Genomic DNA, 16,470 nt, shown 5'->3' with positions numbered 1-16,470 from the left:
AGAACATAGAAGTTGATGGATCAGAAATGCAAATGGTACCACTGAAAACCAAGAAAAAATATACTTACAGAATTTTTCTATATAGATTAAAAATATTTAAACTGCTTGTTATGGAAGATTAGCACTATCCTTGGCCAGGGTGAGAGGTGGAGGGTGACCCTCCTGGCAGCCATTTGTTTCCAGTCTCTCTTTTCCTTCATCTTTGCTCCAACAGTTGGAATGAGTGTGAGGGGTTAAGAGGACTGAGTAGTTGGGGCCATGAGAAAAGGAACTGGACTCAGTGATTTAGCTATCATTTTTTCCCTAACATCTCCCCTCCCAAATGAAGTCCCTCAAAATATTATGACTTGTGAAAACCTTTGGGATTTTCAGTAACACATCACACAATTCCACAAATCTTTAGCTTCTAACTACCACTTCAGCTCTGCATCAAACTAGAAATGATGCCAAACATGTTCTTCTCCAAATAAAGAAACACATCTTGTTTTGCTCCCTTGTGGGAGTCTGAAAACAAAACAGAATGTTTTCTCTCTTGTACTTTATTTCTGCACAAGATAGTTAGAAATAGAGTAAGAAAAGTTGCCTTCTTGGAGCAGAAGCCAGAGAATATGAACAGCCTTTCCTAGCTCCTAGCTCCTGCTCCCACTTTTGTTTTTCCAAGTTGGGTGTTTTGCTGAAAAAACAAAGACAACTAAACAAGCAAAACAAAACAAAACCCTGCTATGTGTTTGTGTAGCCGTTTCTGAAATACAACACCAAAAGTTGCCTCCTTTGTCTTCCCAACACCACTAGTGAATCTACATGTACAGTAGAGTAAAGCAAGGCAAGTCCTTTCACAAAGCCCAAGAAAACCTCCAGGGACTTTGAATCAATGAGCTGTTCCCTAGGCCTCTTTCCTTCCTCACTCATGGCCATAACAATGGCCATAACAACAAATTTTCCTTTCACTATCAGTATAATTAGAACAGACTGCATTTATGTTGCATTTTGGAATTTATAAAATCTTGGCACACCATCGCCTCTTTTAAACCTCACAAAAACCCTAAGGGGTCAGTCCGATGACCCCATCTTACAGATGATGCAGCTAGATCCAGAGAGTTTATATAGCTGCCTTTAGGGGAAAGTGTGGGTCTAGTGTCCCTCATAAAACATACCACAACTTGCCTGTTCCAATCACTGGGCTCCTGGATATAGCACACCTAATCCTCAATTGCCTTTTTCACTTCTAGACCAGTACCACTCGCTCCATTCACAGTCTGACCTGGGTGACTGTCATCTTCTAGTACCCTTTTGTTCCTTGCTCATAGTAGAATTCCCATATTTCACTTGGGTTATGACCACTCAAAAACTTCCAGCCTCCTTTCCTCCTGAGTATGGTCATGTGACTAGATTCTGTGCAACAGGACAAAAGTGAAAATGCTAAGTTCAATTTTTTAGTTATCCCTTTAAAAGAAGGGGCTCATTGGCCTTTTCATCTATTGGCTAGGATATGGATGTGACAGTGAACCATTCTAGACCACCTGGATGAGGGCACAAAGAGTTGGATAGAAGGAGCTGGGGTCTCTGACACAAGAAGCCACAAGAAGAGCTCCACCCTGGTTTTATCCAGAGAGTCATTGAGGAAAACCATGCACATCTTGTTAGAATCACTGCTATTTTGACTTTCTGGACTATTAGCCTTATATTCTAGGTAATACATGACCCAATCCAAAAAAACACCCTGGGTAACAAAAAGAGAATCCCCCCAAAGATGGGACTATTGTTTACTATATAAATACCTTTCACCTTTATGAAATTACATTGAATGACTCCAAACTTATTTCTTTGATCCTGATTTTGGATCTCACCTGTTTCCTTACATGCTACTTTTTTCTTCTCCTAGGAATCTAGATCATTTTGTCTTGGAAATGAAGCTAGAGGTTGTCCTATTCACTAGTCCAGATGAACACAGCTGTGAATAGGCATGAAGTAAGCAGATTGCTGAACTAGAAGCTAGGAGACCCAGGTCCTACTGCCAAATTTGTTGTGTCCTTGAGGGTACCACTTAGCCTCTCTGGGCCAATGGTTCAATACCAAAATCCTTCCATTCTTCTTAAATAAATGTCTTTGGTAGTCACTAAACTTGGATTGAACTTCGCTGTTGACTCTTCAAGTCAGGTGGATCTTCCTTTGCCTTAGAGACTATTGAGGATACCTAGGAATATTTGATGGAAGGCACTAGAAAAATATGAAAGTAACATCTTTCAAGTATCCTTCCTCTAATGGCTGTGCAGCACACAGGAGAAGGACTTGTAGTCAGAAGGCTGGGTAGTCAGAAGGCATCTTACAAGGCTTTGCAGCAGGAACAGGATAGATTTAGGGGCTGGAAAAAGTGTATTTGGGTGGATTTGTCCTGAGTATTACAGGAAAGTTAGCATCTTGGATGCTTTTCCACTAAAATGACATCTATTTCTAGCCTCCTAAGAGACCAAAGTATCCCCATTTAGGAATTATTGTTAGTCTACCCCGTCATTTCATAGTGAAAGAGAGATTCAGAGAAGCTCACCCTTACTCTGGTGACAAGAGTAGGACAAGATGCAAGTCTTTTGATTTCTGGGAAGGTTTTTTCTCTCTAACCTTGGATAAGACCCAAACCAAATCTCTGTTCTGGTCAACCAGACCAGCAGGTTCCAAAACAGGGTGATGGTGCCTCCTCTCCCTCTCCAGGCAAGACAATCTACTGAGATGCCAGAAGAAAATGGAAGAACATTCTACGTCTGTTTTATCTCCTCCTTTAAAATTCTGTGGGATTTTATAATATATGTAATATATTAGCATAACAGTATATGTATAATTTATAAATACATAAATATACATATATTGCTAGGAATTCAAATATGTTTTAACTGATGGTATAAATGATCGAACAGTGTGGAAACCACCAGTCTAAGCATCCTTTCCTATTTCTAACTCTAAAATAATTTTCAAATTGCCTTGCTTTATTTTACTATTTTGTTTTCCAGGAAGAAACCTGTAGGACATTCTTGTAAGAAAAAAGATAAGGTAAAATGCTAAGCAAATTAGAAGCATCCAGAAAGCAGATTAGCAAAGAATGCATTGGAATTCCACATTACCAGCTCTGTTATTTTGGCCAATTTATTATTTTAATCAGACTAACCATTTTTGAACCCAACACCTTGTCCGGCATTTAGTCTGGGAAATCAAATCAACCATTTTTAGATGATGGGGCCTGTCGAGCTGATAAAACAATCTGGAATTGTTAAAGGAAACAAGGAAAGGAGAGATTAAAAGGAGGGGGATTAACCCCAGGAGGTGCTCACTGGTTTAAATATTTCCCCTCTTTTTCAATGAGTTCCACCTAGTCTTGGAACAGAACTTAAATTGCTTTGCCTTTAACGATGTTTCTCTTAACCTCACTCCACCACATGAGATGAAACAGCATACAAAAGGAGAAGAGCATCTTCTTTCTAAATGACTAAAACTCAACCTGGCACACTTGGTAGGGTCTCCTTACACTAGAACTAAGCAATTATCACTGAGCCAAGAGAAATACAGGAAAATTAACATTTTTATGAAAAGAGACCCCGCCCACCAAATCCTGGGCAGGGATAAGGAGTAAACTCTTCTAAAACATACTTACAAAAATTGCCTGATGGCCAGATGGTCCCTGGAGAGGGGAAAACAAACAAACAAAACGAAAGAGACATGAATAATAAAAGCAAATTTGCAGGACTAAAATGAATCCACAGAGTACCTGCCCTTCCTCTAGCCTGAAAGTCAATAGCAGCAAACATATTTTTATAATATGCATTTTATCAATCATTACTCAGTTCTTATTTCAGGCCAGATGTTACACTGAAGGTTCTACAACCACTGACTCTGAATACTCAACATCTATACGATAGAGATGATATGCTAGAGATTAAGTCTCCCAAACTTTGTTCATGGCATACTTATGTCCTCAGAAACCTTTTTTATAGCATCTCTAGTCCAAAAGAAATGCCTGAGTTCTATTTATTAAGTAGTTATATCCAAATAACTTGTTATTAGTAGTTTACACAAATGTTGCTGTTTCTTCTTGGAAGTTGTAAGTATTCCATGATGCCTCTGTCAGACTGCTGCAGAGCCCTGAGGCACCCTGGCACAGGGTTTGGGAAGCACAGGTACACTACCTGTGGCATAGATAGTATTAATATCCCTATTTTGTTGATGAGAATTTGATATTCAGAAAGGTTATCCAGCTGGTTTGTTGTAATGAAGGAATCTAAAAACACAGTCTGAGCCCAGAGCCATTCTGTAATGCCAACCTTTCCTTTCTAGCTTCCTGTCTCACTGAATTTATGTTATCTTTTCTTTCTCTGTCCAGTATATTCTGTAACCCTTCCCACCTTTGCCCAAACATACATGTGAACACAGGCATGTGAACACAGATGCATGTTCATTCGTGGGTTCAAACCATTCCCTCCCATTGGGATGCCCCTCCTTTGAGTATGACTTTCTAGAAAGTTTTCTGCCTCAATTTCTAGCCCCAAGTTTTACCTCTTGACCATTTACTTGTTCCCATACTCATCTCTACCTCTTCCAAACCTGTTTATCTATCAGATGGCATGTTAATGACATCTGGTCTTGCAATGTTCTCTAACAATTCTATCAGTGTATATGTGGTTTTTTCCAATGAGACTGAATGTTGCCCCAAAACAGGGGCTGTGTGTTATCTAGTGCTGGACATAAGGAAGCTGCTATGGCAGTCTGCTGAAATCAGCACGATGATCAAATGCTAGAATTTGATAACATACTCTAATGCTTGGATGTAATTAACAGAATATATTTAACATAAAAGTAATCAGAAACGATAACTATCATCTACATGGCTTTTAAATTTTATGAAAGGCTTTACCTGCATGATTTTATTTGGTTCTCATAGCAGTCTAATTATAATATTCCTGACAAGGGAGAAAGCTGAAGCTTAGATAAGTCCAGTGACTGGGTGAAGTTCCAACCTGCAAGAGGAAGAAGTGAGCACAGAAGCCCAGTGCACTGGTCTCCTTTCTGGCCCTCTGCTTTCGGTCTGTCCTGTGGTAACCTTTACAGATACACCAACTTTTGGCCCAGGTCCTATGTGAAGGGCAGGCTCCCTGTTTCAAAAGCACTGTCCAGATTTCAAGCCACCAGCACTGTGTCCTCCATACCTGGATTGTGCTCCAGGAAGAGCTGTGAGCCCCTTGGGGACACTGCTAGGGATGATGCTGGCCCTTGGTGGGTCCAGTGGACTTGTGCAAAGTTCCAAGACTGTCAAGGGGACAGGGAACCTCAAATCCATGTTTTTCCAGTTGAGGTCAACCCAATTTTCCCCTCTTAGGCTTGAGTAAACCACAGGGCTGGGACTGAGGGTTTCTGAAACTAGCAAGCTTGTGCAAGAGAAATATCTAGTTTAAGATTAAAAGCATGCCATACAAGCAGGGTGCAAATGTGCATCGACTGTTTTCAGGTCACGAGAGCTTTGGTAAAACTAGGTAGGGTAAGGGTTCAAAAGTGTCAGCCCTGGGGTTACCGTCAGATCTGTCTCTTACTAATATATGATTTGGATAAGTTACTTCACCTCCCTGAGTCTCAGCATCCCTGTCAACAGAATGAGGTCATAAGACGGTTGTGAAGAATAAATGGCAAAACAAACGTAAAGCATGAGGGATAGTCTTGGCAGGTGACACACTTAAAAAAGTAAGAGCCACTTCTAAAAGATGACAAATAGTTTTCAGACTGCACTGCACCTACAGGCACATCACTACTGCTACCACCAGTTCGATAAGTGTTATGGGCCAGCGGAAAAGCTCTAGCCTGGAGCTATACCAGCAGAGCAGGGAAGGGGAGAGTAAAAGAAAAGAAGCCAGAAAGTACTGAAGGCAAAAAACATTGACCCAGAGAGGCCTTGACAGAAAACAGAAAAGAGAGGAGAAGCTGACAATTGGTACTGAGCTTGAAAAGGAAAATAAATAACTTGGATTGTTTGAATATATATTTCAAATTACATCTTTTTCTTCTGCATTGTGTCTCCAGGTAGTTGGGAAGATACAAATGTGTCATATTTATTTATAAAGCTTTATTGGGATTTCAAAAAAAAATCAGAATTAAACTTTAAGAGGAAAATAATAGTCACATGGTGGCTCTTTCCTCATCTGGCAAAATGAGATTACGCCTGGAATAGAAGCATTTATGCCAGGACCCTTTCATCACATGTCTACCTTTCCCGAGAGAGAAAAGGCAGGTCACAGAGGCTGTGTACATGCAAGATGTCTAGAAATTCTAAAGGACTTCGTAAATGTTATTATTATGCAGAAGGAAGCACCTTCACCAATTTAGAGATCCATCTGAGTTTCCCTGAAATGCTAAAGGTCCAGGTGCTTTGGAGGGGGCTGCCAGCATGGAGATACTCACAGTGCTTGGGGTGTCCCAGCTGAGTGGCACACTGTGTGACTGCTCCCACAGGGACTTATCTGCACCGACCTCAGAGTAAAAGACCTTGAAAAGACACAGAAAGTCTGGTGAGAACAGAGCCAATACGTCTCTAAATCAAAGGTTCAAGTTACACCCACAAAGGTGGTGTTTCTGAACTGGACCATCCCACCCCACACACTAGTTGGGAGGGAATGAACATCCGATATACCTGGTGGGATCACAAGCCCCGAAGCCTACAGAGGCCTAGGGGAAGACCCGTATCTGTGAAGGCGGATGAAGAGTGCGGACTCACTTCCTCTCATGGTTCCCCACGTGTGATATGACATGAGTCCAGAACCAAGGGCTGCTGTCTCTTGGTGAAGTGCAGATAGTAGGGAGTGGTGGAACTTGTGTGTTATGAAGGGCTTTGTTCCCATCTCATACGGGAGTTCAGCTACAAAAGGCAGGGTGCTCCTAGAAATGTGGGCTCAGTGTGGCCAAGTCTCCCCATTCTCCCAAGATTTCAGAGAGCCAAATATTTATCAGACATGTACTAACTTCTAAAATCTGACTTGTTTCTAAAATTACTGTCCAAAGAAAACTTTGGTGCACTAAAATCTGCCCAATTTGCAGGCTGTGATGGTAAGAATGCTTCTCTGTTCTTTCCTCCACTTTACCTATCCACTCCTTTAATTCAAATCTTATATTATTTATTACTTATTGACAACATTCCATAGTGACATCCTATGATTTTCCATGTTTCTGTATTATTCTCTAAATTTGGCTATGGGCAACTAGAAAGTAGAAGCTGTATCTTCTATTTGCTTTATATTTTCCCACTGCTGTACAGAAAAGATCCTAATTAATGAATGCAGGTGGCGTGTTCAGAGCTCTTACAAATGCCCGAAAACACTTCTTATAGTTTTACCAAAGGAGAATGGGGTAGCTGTTCATATGGAAGGACTGATATAAGGAGCTCACAGACAGGTTGACCAAACATAATTCAAAATTTCAAAGTCTGAAATGCTTTAAAATCTGAAACTTTTTGAGTCTCAACACCAAAAGTAGAAAATTTCACACAGGACTTCATGCGATGGGTCACAGTCAAAACACAGGAGTGCTAACAATATTGTATAAAATTCCCTCAGGTTAGGCATATAAGGCATATACGAAACAAAAAAATATTGTGTTTATACTGGGTCATTTCCATCCTCAAGATATCTCATTATGTATTTGTAAATATTTCAAAATTGAAAGCATTTCTGATCCCAAGCATTTTGGATAAGGGATATTAAATATGATATCGAAGGTACTGGGACAGGAAGGATGTAGTCACCCCTGCACACCACGCCCATGTACTCACCGTGTAGCCCATTATTGGGCTTCCAGGAGACCGTGGCATTTTCCACTTGATGCTGAAAGCTGTACAGTTCAATGCGCCCAGCTTTATGTCAAGTGGAGGCACCAACTTGCCTGCCCCCAAACAAAAGAGATTGTATTAGAAGCTCCACACATCCTATTATTAATACATTTACACATGATTTAAGACCAGGTGCTTATAGATGGAGAGATCCTCAAAGATTCTTCCATAGGCCAGAAATGCAGTCATCTCTCTGATACACATCACGTGTCTCAGCTGACCCAACCAGAAATTTGCTATCTCTTCCCATCCTGGCATTGGTAGAGATATCAGCCCCCAAATTTCTCTTGGTCCATTCTGTAACATCTAAAAGTCAGGTATCAGCAAAGTTAGATTCATGGCAGCATACCCTTGATTCTTCTGACTTGACTAGGAGTCTGGAGTAAAGGAAGATGAGTTTTTATTTACTCATGTGTTTTATGTATGATATGTACACATCTGCTTATATAGCTAGTATATTCTTATCATGGAACATTTTGAAAATATGTTTAAGTATAAAATGAGATTTAAAATGTTCAAATGTTTTACTCTCAATTTATCTTAAACAATTGTATAATTATAAATAACAAATTTTATAATTATAAAACATGCAAATCGCCAAAATTTAGAAAATAAAAAATATGAAATTCTATCATTCAGAGGTGAGTCCTGTCAGTATTTTAGTATATCTCCTTTGGGTCATATGCAATTAAGAAAGCATTATTTCATTCTGTGTATGTATTTATATATATCAATTTTCATTTATTCTCTTATTGTACTCTTACTATGTTTATATACATATATGCTCATTATTTTACCTAATTTTACTTAATTTACTATCATTAAAATCATTATTTTAATGGCAGTGAATGCATATAATGCATGCCCTATACTAATATTCACTGTTAAACAATTTATCCAATATTTTACTATTTTAAATAGAGTTCTATGAGGGCAAGAACCAGATTTGTCCTGTTCAGCATACAGAGACTAGTAAATAGTAAGTTCACTAATGAATAAATGTTCTGCAATTGATGTTCTACTTCCTCATATGTTTTGATGTGCTTTCTTTTTAATTCCTGCATATAATTCTCCAGCGTATCAATTATGATACTTTGCAATTTACAGAGATATAATGTATCTATTTATTGGACTGAGGCCAGTTTATTGCTGCAGGGACAATTCACTAATTTTTTTCCATTGAAATGTTTCCACTACTTGAATTCATTCTAATGATTTATAAAAGCTCAGGAAATTGCTCAATTAACCCCAAGTATTATATTGTATTAACTTTATACAGCATATGTTTTTGGGAAAGTCTCCAGATGTCTCAGATATTTCTTATTTATTCTTTCCTGAATTAAATAATTAACTGTCTCACTAATCATTTTAATAACTTAATCCAAAGCTTTTCTGGTACAGTAAGTAATAGAGGCTCAGTTCTGTCACTTAGCAAGAATTATAAGGCCAGGTAGCAGCTTCCTTCTGTCCCATAGACACTTGTATCTCTTACTACTCAATGACTTAATCTTCAATGATCTCTTTGGCTCTGCTTTTGATCAAGATTCAAAATTTCATCTGACTGGCCAAATTTAGACCACAAACTTCCTCCTGGTTCAACCAAGGGGCAGGACAGAAAGGATCAGAGTTCTTTCCAGTTTCCAAACTAGCAAATGACAGCATGAGGATCCTGAGAATTATTCTTATACCAGCTATCTCTAGAAAAGAAGGCCATCTCAAAGGAAGATGAGATCACAGAAAGAGAACAGGAGGAGGTCAAATGGCCAAACACTGTACCATGCAGAGCATACATGTACATTAAGCACTACCCCACTGGTGGACATTTAGGTTGCTTCCCAAACTGTGCAATTAGAAATAATCACCCAAAGACTATCTGTGTATGTGCCTTTTGTTGCAAATGTGCAAAAATTAGTTATTTATGAAAAATCACAGATACGGGGTATATACATTGCAATTGTTGTAGCTACTGATATTGTTCTCCCCCAAATATTAAATGAATAAATTTTTAAATCTGTTTTGTTAAATTTGGGTAAATTAAAGCAGAATGCCTGTACCTCTGACATTTTCTCAGTCTTGGTACCACTGATATTTTGAGCCAGACAGTTTATAGTGATAGCTGCCGTTTGCCTTATAGGACATTTAGTAGCAACCCTGGCCTCTACCTACTAGTAACAGCAGCCTCCCCAACCCAGTGGTGAAACTAAGGATATCCCAACATGGCAAATATCCCCTGGAGGGTAAAATTGCCCTCCTCCTGCATTAAGAAGCATCAATTTAGGAGAATGTGTATTTTGAAGACTTTTAATACATATAACCCTAATTACATCTCAAAAATTAAGCAATTTTTAAGCTATGGTAATATATGAAAATGCTCAGTATAAGCAACACAGCCTTGTCAGGTCTGAACACCATCATTTAAAATGCTTGGCTCTACAAAAGACATTGTCAAGAGTATAAAAAGAGACCCCTGCCAGCACACAGGAGGTGAGCCACTCCCAGCGTACAAGAGGAGGCTTCCAGGCTGCCGCACCACCCCCGCCGGCACACAGGAGTTGAGCCACATCGGTGCCAGCAGCAACCCCCCACCCCACCAAAATGAGAAGACACGTAAACAAGTCTCAAAACCAGACTTCCAGATCACCTACAGCAAGCCCAAAGGGAAACAAGATGGAACACTCTGATACTCAACCCTGAACTGGCAACAAAAGAGGATCTAGAAAAAATGAAATCAGAAATAATTTCTCAGATAACAGCAGAGATTGTGCTCATAGTACAAGACATGATTAATTAATCTAGACAGGAGCTCAGGAACATGATGGAATCCCAACATAGGAAACAAATGGAATCCATAAAACAGATGCAAATAGATTTACAGATGAAAAACTCCATTGAAAGTCTTTGCAGCAGAATGAGCCAATGTGAGGATAGAATTTCACATATAGAAGATAAGATTGCAATTACTGACAAGGAAAAGAAAAACTACTTTAAAATTGTAAGGGACCCCGAGAAATCAATCCAGCAGCTGCTAGATGATGCAAAGAAGAATAACATAAGACTGATTGGAGTCAATGAAGAAATAAGAGAGAGTGCAGATGACATCAAAAAACTGTTCACAGAAGTGATGGCAGAAAACTTCCCAAGCAGGGGAAAAGAACTTGACATACAGACAAGTGAGGCATACAGGACTCCAGATAGCCTTGATCAAAAAAAATCTACACATAGGCATATACTTGTTAAGATTCCAGAAACCCAACAGAAGAACAAAATTCTATGAGAAGTTAGAGAAAAGGAACAAATCACATACAAACGAAAGCCCATCAGAATCACAGCAGACTTCTCAATGCAAACCCTCAAGGCAAGATGAGCTTGGGGTGATGTACTGCAAGCCCTAAAAGAAAACAGCCTCCAACCCAGATTGATGTACCCTGCAAAACTCTCTTTCAAAATTGATGGAGAAATAAGATACTTCCATGACAAAGAGTACCTTAGGAACTTCATGAATACCAAACTAGTACTCTAACAAATTTTAGACAATATCCTAGGAAAAGACAACGAGGATCACAACCCCAGGAAGCCCAGCAGAATGAATCAGTCAGGCTCGATAAGAAATTAAATGTAAAGGGGGAGAATCCAACAAAAAGAAAAAGTCATGACAATGATAAGTTAATATGTATGAGTTATAACCATCAATGTTAATGGCCTCAATTCACCAGTCAAAAGAAACAGACTGGCAGAATGGTTCAAGAAGCAAGATCCAAAAATATGCTGCATACAAGAAACATATTTAATTCAAAAAGAAACTCATAGTCTGAAAGTTAAAGGGTGGAAAACAATACTCCAAGTGACAGGTACCTCCCCCCCTCCCCCCCCAAAAAAGCAGGAGTAGCTATCCTCTTTGCAGATCAAGTGGATTTCAAATGAAAATCTGAAACACTCTGGTCCCAAGAATTTCAGATAACAGATACTCAACTTATATGTACAAATCTACTGTGAACATGTGTTTTTATTTCTCTCAAGTAAAAACTTAAGAACAGGACTGCTGGTTCTTAACAACAATACAAGAAATTTCTATATTGTTTTCCAAAATGGTTTTATCATTTTACATTCACATTAGCAGTATTAGAAAGTTCTAACTGGTTCACACCTAAGCTGACATTTGTTCTTTTAAAACTTTTAACTTCATCTCCCTAATGAGTGTATAATTCAATCTTGTTATTGTACTGATTAGTATTTTTCTGATTCTAGTGTTGGACACCCTTCCTTGTGCTGTACTGGCTATTTATCATCTTCTTGTGTCTACTTTTTAATTGGGTTGTCTATTAATGAGCTGTAAAAGTTCTATATATATTCTGGTCATAGGTTATATGCATTATAAATATGGTCTGTTTAAGGACTACTTTCCATTTACTTAACGATGTCATTTAAAGTTGTAAATTTTGATGGAATCTCATTTATCAATTTGTTTCCTTTATACATCATGTTTTTTATATCCTAGGAAATTCTTGCCTACCCTAAATTCATAAACATTTTCCCTTTTAATTTCTTCTTAAAGTTTTGTAGTTTTAGTCTTTCATATTTAGGTTCATAGATCCTTTCAAGTTATCTTTATGTATGGAAATAAAGGGTTGAGGTTAATTTTTTATATACAGATACCAGGTGTTCTAGTGACATTTGCTGAAAACACTATCTTTTCCTCTGCTCTTGAATTGAATTTATGTTCTATAAAATGTTAATGTTAAATAATCTTTCAAAAATCAGTGGACCATATATGTGTGGTTCTATTTCTAGATTCTGTTTTATTCCAATGATCTATATGTCTTTCTTTACACCAACACTGCCTTGATTAATGTAGCTTTAGAGGGAAGTCTTAAAATTAGGTACTGAATGTCTTCCAACACTGTCTTTTTTTCTTTTTCTTTTTCTTTTTCTACGTCCTTTGTACTCCTACATAACTTTTAAATTTCAATATCCAATTCTTCATTTATAGCAAGTATACATAGACCTGAATTTTTATATGTACCTTGTGCTTTCTAATCCTGCTAAATTCAAATACAAGTTCTAGGGGCTCCTAGAGATTTCTTAGCATTTTCTCTGTAGGTGGTCATTTCATCTACATATAAAGATTTTGCTTCTACCTTGCCAATCGTATGCCATTTGTTTATTTTTATTGCCAGACTATTTTGGTTTATGCCTATGTTTCAAAGTTTAATGGACAGATGAAGAGTAGGCATATCTGCCCTTGTTTCCCACTTTAGGGAGAAAGCATTGTATCTTCTCCATTCATATAAAGCGTTTACGCAGGAAGTATGGAGTACATGTCTTTGATCTGTTGAGAAGGTTCTGTTCTACTTCTAGGCTTCTGATAGCTTTTACCATGAACAGCTGTAGAATTTAGTCCAATACTTTTTCTGCAACTAGTGGCAGGATCATATGGCTTTCTCCATTCCTCTGTTAAAATGATGACTTTTAGGGGGTGGATCTTCCAATGCTGAACCAACACTGCCATCCCTATATTAAAACCACTTTCTACATATTGCCAGATCTGACTTCTAATAGTTTGTTTTATTAAACAAATTTCTATCTATGTTCATACTTTTTTCTTCTATTATCTTTATCCAGTTTTAGGATTAGCACAATGTTGATTTCCTAAAATGAGGGGAGAAGTGTTCCTTCTTTTTTCTGCTTTAAATGTTTGATATAATTTATCAGTTAAAATTTATATGAGCCTTTTGTTGTCATATAGGTAGGTTTTCAAGCTAGTATATACTTTATTTAATAGGTGCTATTCAAATTTTATATTTCCTCCAGAGTTAGTTTCATTAATTTGTTTTCTGAGTTACTTCTTAGAAGTCATCAAATTTATTTCAAAGAAGATTTTTGTAATATGCTTTCTATATCTTTTGAAATTCTGTAAAATCTGTTGTAATGTCTTCTAGATCTTGATATTGTAATTTTAAAATGTATAATTGATATTGTATAATAGAAAGAAAAGGTCTAAAGGAGCAGGGGAAGTGGGAGGCTTAGGGGAAAGGGAAGAAGGAAAAAGAAAAAATATGAGGAAAGGAAAAAAATGGAAACAAAGTCTTTGCAAATAGGGAAGGGTGGAGGGGGTGAAAGGAGGGCAGGGGAAGGGGAAAAAAATAAGAACCAAGATACTCATGTAATGGTGCAAGATGCCAATGATGAATGTAACTGTATTTTACACCTAAAATGTATCAATAAACTTAATGGGGAGAAAAAGAGTATAAAAAGATAACCCACAGCCTGGAAGAGAATATTTGCAAAAGAACACACCTGATAAAGGGCTAAATATACAACTATACAAATCCTATAGACTTAATGTTCATGTCTGTCCAAAATTGATATGTTGAATCTAATTCTCAATGTGGTGGCATTTGGAGATAGGGCCTTTGGGGTGATTAGGTTGTGAGGTAGAGGCCCCATGAGCAGGATTGACAGTTTTATTAAAGAGACCTCAGACTTCTCTCCCTTCCCTGCTGCTCTATTGAGGACACAGCAAGAATACCAAGAAGCAGCCTTCACCAGACACTGAATGTTCCTTCATCTTGGTCTTCCCAGTCTCCAGAACTGTGAGAAATAAATTTCTGTTGTTCATAAGCCATCCAGTTTATGATATTTTGTTACAGCAACTTAAAAAACTATGATTACAGCAATTCTGCAAACCAACAATAAGAAAACAATCCAATTAAAAAGTAGGACAAAGACCTTATAGACATTTCATCAAAGAAGATCTCCAGATGGCAAATAAGCATAGGAGAAGATTCTCTACAATATGTCATCAGGGAAATGCAAACTAAAATTAACAATGAGCCATCACTACATACTTACTGGAATGGCCAAAAGTCAGAGCACTGACATCACAAGATGCTGACAGACAAGGGGAGCATTAGGAACGCTCATCAGTTGCTAGTGGGAATGCAAAATGGTAGGGCCACTTCAGAAGACAACTGGGTGGTTTCTTATAATATTAATAATACTCTTCTATTACCCAGGATTTGCACTGCTTGTTACTTATAGGAGTTATAAGCCTGATCTTCACACAAAACCTTTCACATGGACATTTAGAGCAGTTTTAGTCATAATTACCAAAATCTGGAAGTAAGCAAGATATCCTTAGATAGGTGAATGGATGAATAAACTTCAGTACATCCAGGCAATGAGATATTACTGAGCACTAAAAAGAAATGAGATATTAAGCTATGAAAAGACAATGAGTTATTAAAATAGCTGTATTTTAATAGGTCAATCCTTGAAATATTCCAGGAATTACATCCTTTGCAAATATTCAACTTACAATGGCAATTTTAGATCTTATTCTAAAAATGTGTGTAGTACTAGTGAAAAAAAAAGACATGGAGGAAATTTATATGCATATCACTAAGTAAAATAATCAATCTGCTAAAGCTACATAATATATTATTCCAACTATATGACATTCTAGAAAAGGCAAAACCATGGGGACTTCAAAAGATCAGTGATTTCCATAGATTAGGGATTGAAGGGTGGGAGGGTTAAATAGGTGAAGCTCAGGATTTTTAGGACAGTAAAACTATTCTATGTACTACTACTATGGCTATTAGTTATCACACATTTATCTATACCCAGAGTGCACAACATTAAGCATGAAATCTAATTAATGGAATATAACTAATGGACACTGCCAACTTTATTGCTGAATATAGGTTGTGCAATTATAACAAATGTGCCACTCTGGTGGGGGACGTTCATAAAAGGGGAGTCTATGTGTGTATGCTTGTGTAGAGGTAGGGGGTTAGGCAAAAAGTCTCTGCCTTCCTCTCAATTTTGCTATAAATCTAAAATTGCTCTAAGAAAATTAAGGCAAACTTTCAAATTTGATAGAGAAGTTGAATATTTTTATATCATTTCATGTCAGGAGCAATGCTACATAATTTTAGGGAAAAATCATTTGGTTAGCCTAGTTCTCCTGTGTACAAGCCAGCTATGGAATTCTGAGACATAATTCCATTTTGGCCTCCAGTCACAACTGAGACCTCAGTGATCCAGTGATGCTGTGATTCTCCAGGACAAGAAACATCCTGGGAACTGAAAACATCCTGAGAGGAACAAACATCTACTCAGTTCCTCATTGTTCTTGGATTGTTACATCTTGTTTACTCAGGATGTACAGAACTCTCTGCAAGTCATTTGTTACATTTGTTTCTCCCGATGTCTGAATAAAAGGTGCAGTAAACTGGAGGATGTCGTCTTTGCCGCCCAGAGAAGTACTGATCAGATCCAAAGCTCAGCTTCTTCTCAGTCTCATTTTTCTACCTTTCCTGTAATTCACCTTGTGCTGCCATGGCTCGCAGGACACTAGGACTTACTGCAGAGGTTCTAGTAATGTCCCCTTTCCCTGTTCCCTATAATTTCAGCTACTTTTCTTCCTCTATTCATCTGCTTCGTGCTTTTTTCATCGGGTTGTTAATTTTTCTCACTGATTCATAAGGACTCTTTATATGTTAAGGATCTGAAACTTTGGCCTGTGTTTTCTTCATATGGTTTTATGACTGAGCCCACCTATGCAATTACCCACTACGGACCAGGTTTATTGCTGCGTGAAGAATAGGCTAACACAA

The 16,470-nt window shown here is 37.9% G+C and overlaps 1 protein-coding gene across 3 annotated transcripts in view; it reads right to left on the bottom strand.

Moving 5' to 3' along the window:
- Egflam (EGF like, fibronectin type III and laminin G domains) overlaps nt 1-16,470 on the bottom strand; it is a 167,922-nt gene that overhangs the window by 99,979 nt on the left and 51,473 nt on the right. For 2 of the 3 annotated variants that reach the window (XM_004848597.4, XM_021261483.2), the window contains exons 2-4: nt 7,796-7,905; nt 6,433-6,516; nt 3,641-3,667 (exon numbers count right to left, since the gene is read on the bottom strand). In XM_004848597.4, the coding sequence (XP_004848654.3) occupies nt 3,641-3,667; nt 6,433-6,516; nt 7,796-7,905 (221 nt within the window). The remainder of the gene's footprint in view (nt 1-3,640; nt 3,668-6,432; nt 6,517-7,795; nt 7,906-16,470) is intronic. The other variant, XM_021261482.2, reaches the window with a different exon arrangement.

Source organism: Heterocephalus glaber, unplaced genomic scaffold (genome assembly GCF_053883595.1).
Source record: "Heterocephalus glaber isolate CG9 unplaced genomic scaffold, H.glaber_assembly_v1.0 deba00001538, whole genome shotgun sequence".
Classification (NCBI taxonomy): Eukaryota; Metazoa; Chordata; class Mammalia; order Rodentia; family Bathyergidae; genus Heterocephalus; species Heterocephalus glaber.
The sequence above is the reverse complement of the archived record's forward strand: the minus strand, read 5'-3'. Positions and strand labels throughout refer to the sequence as shown.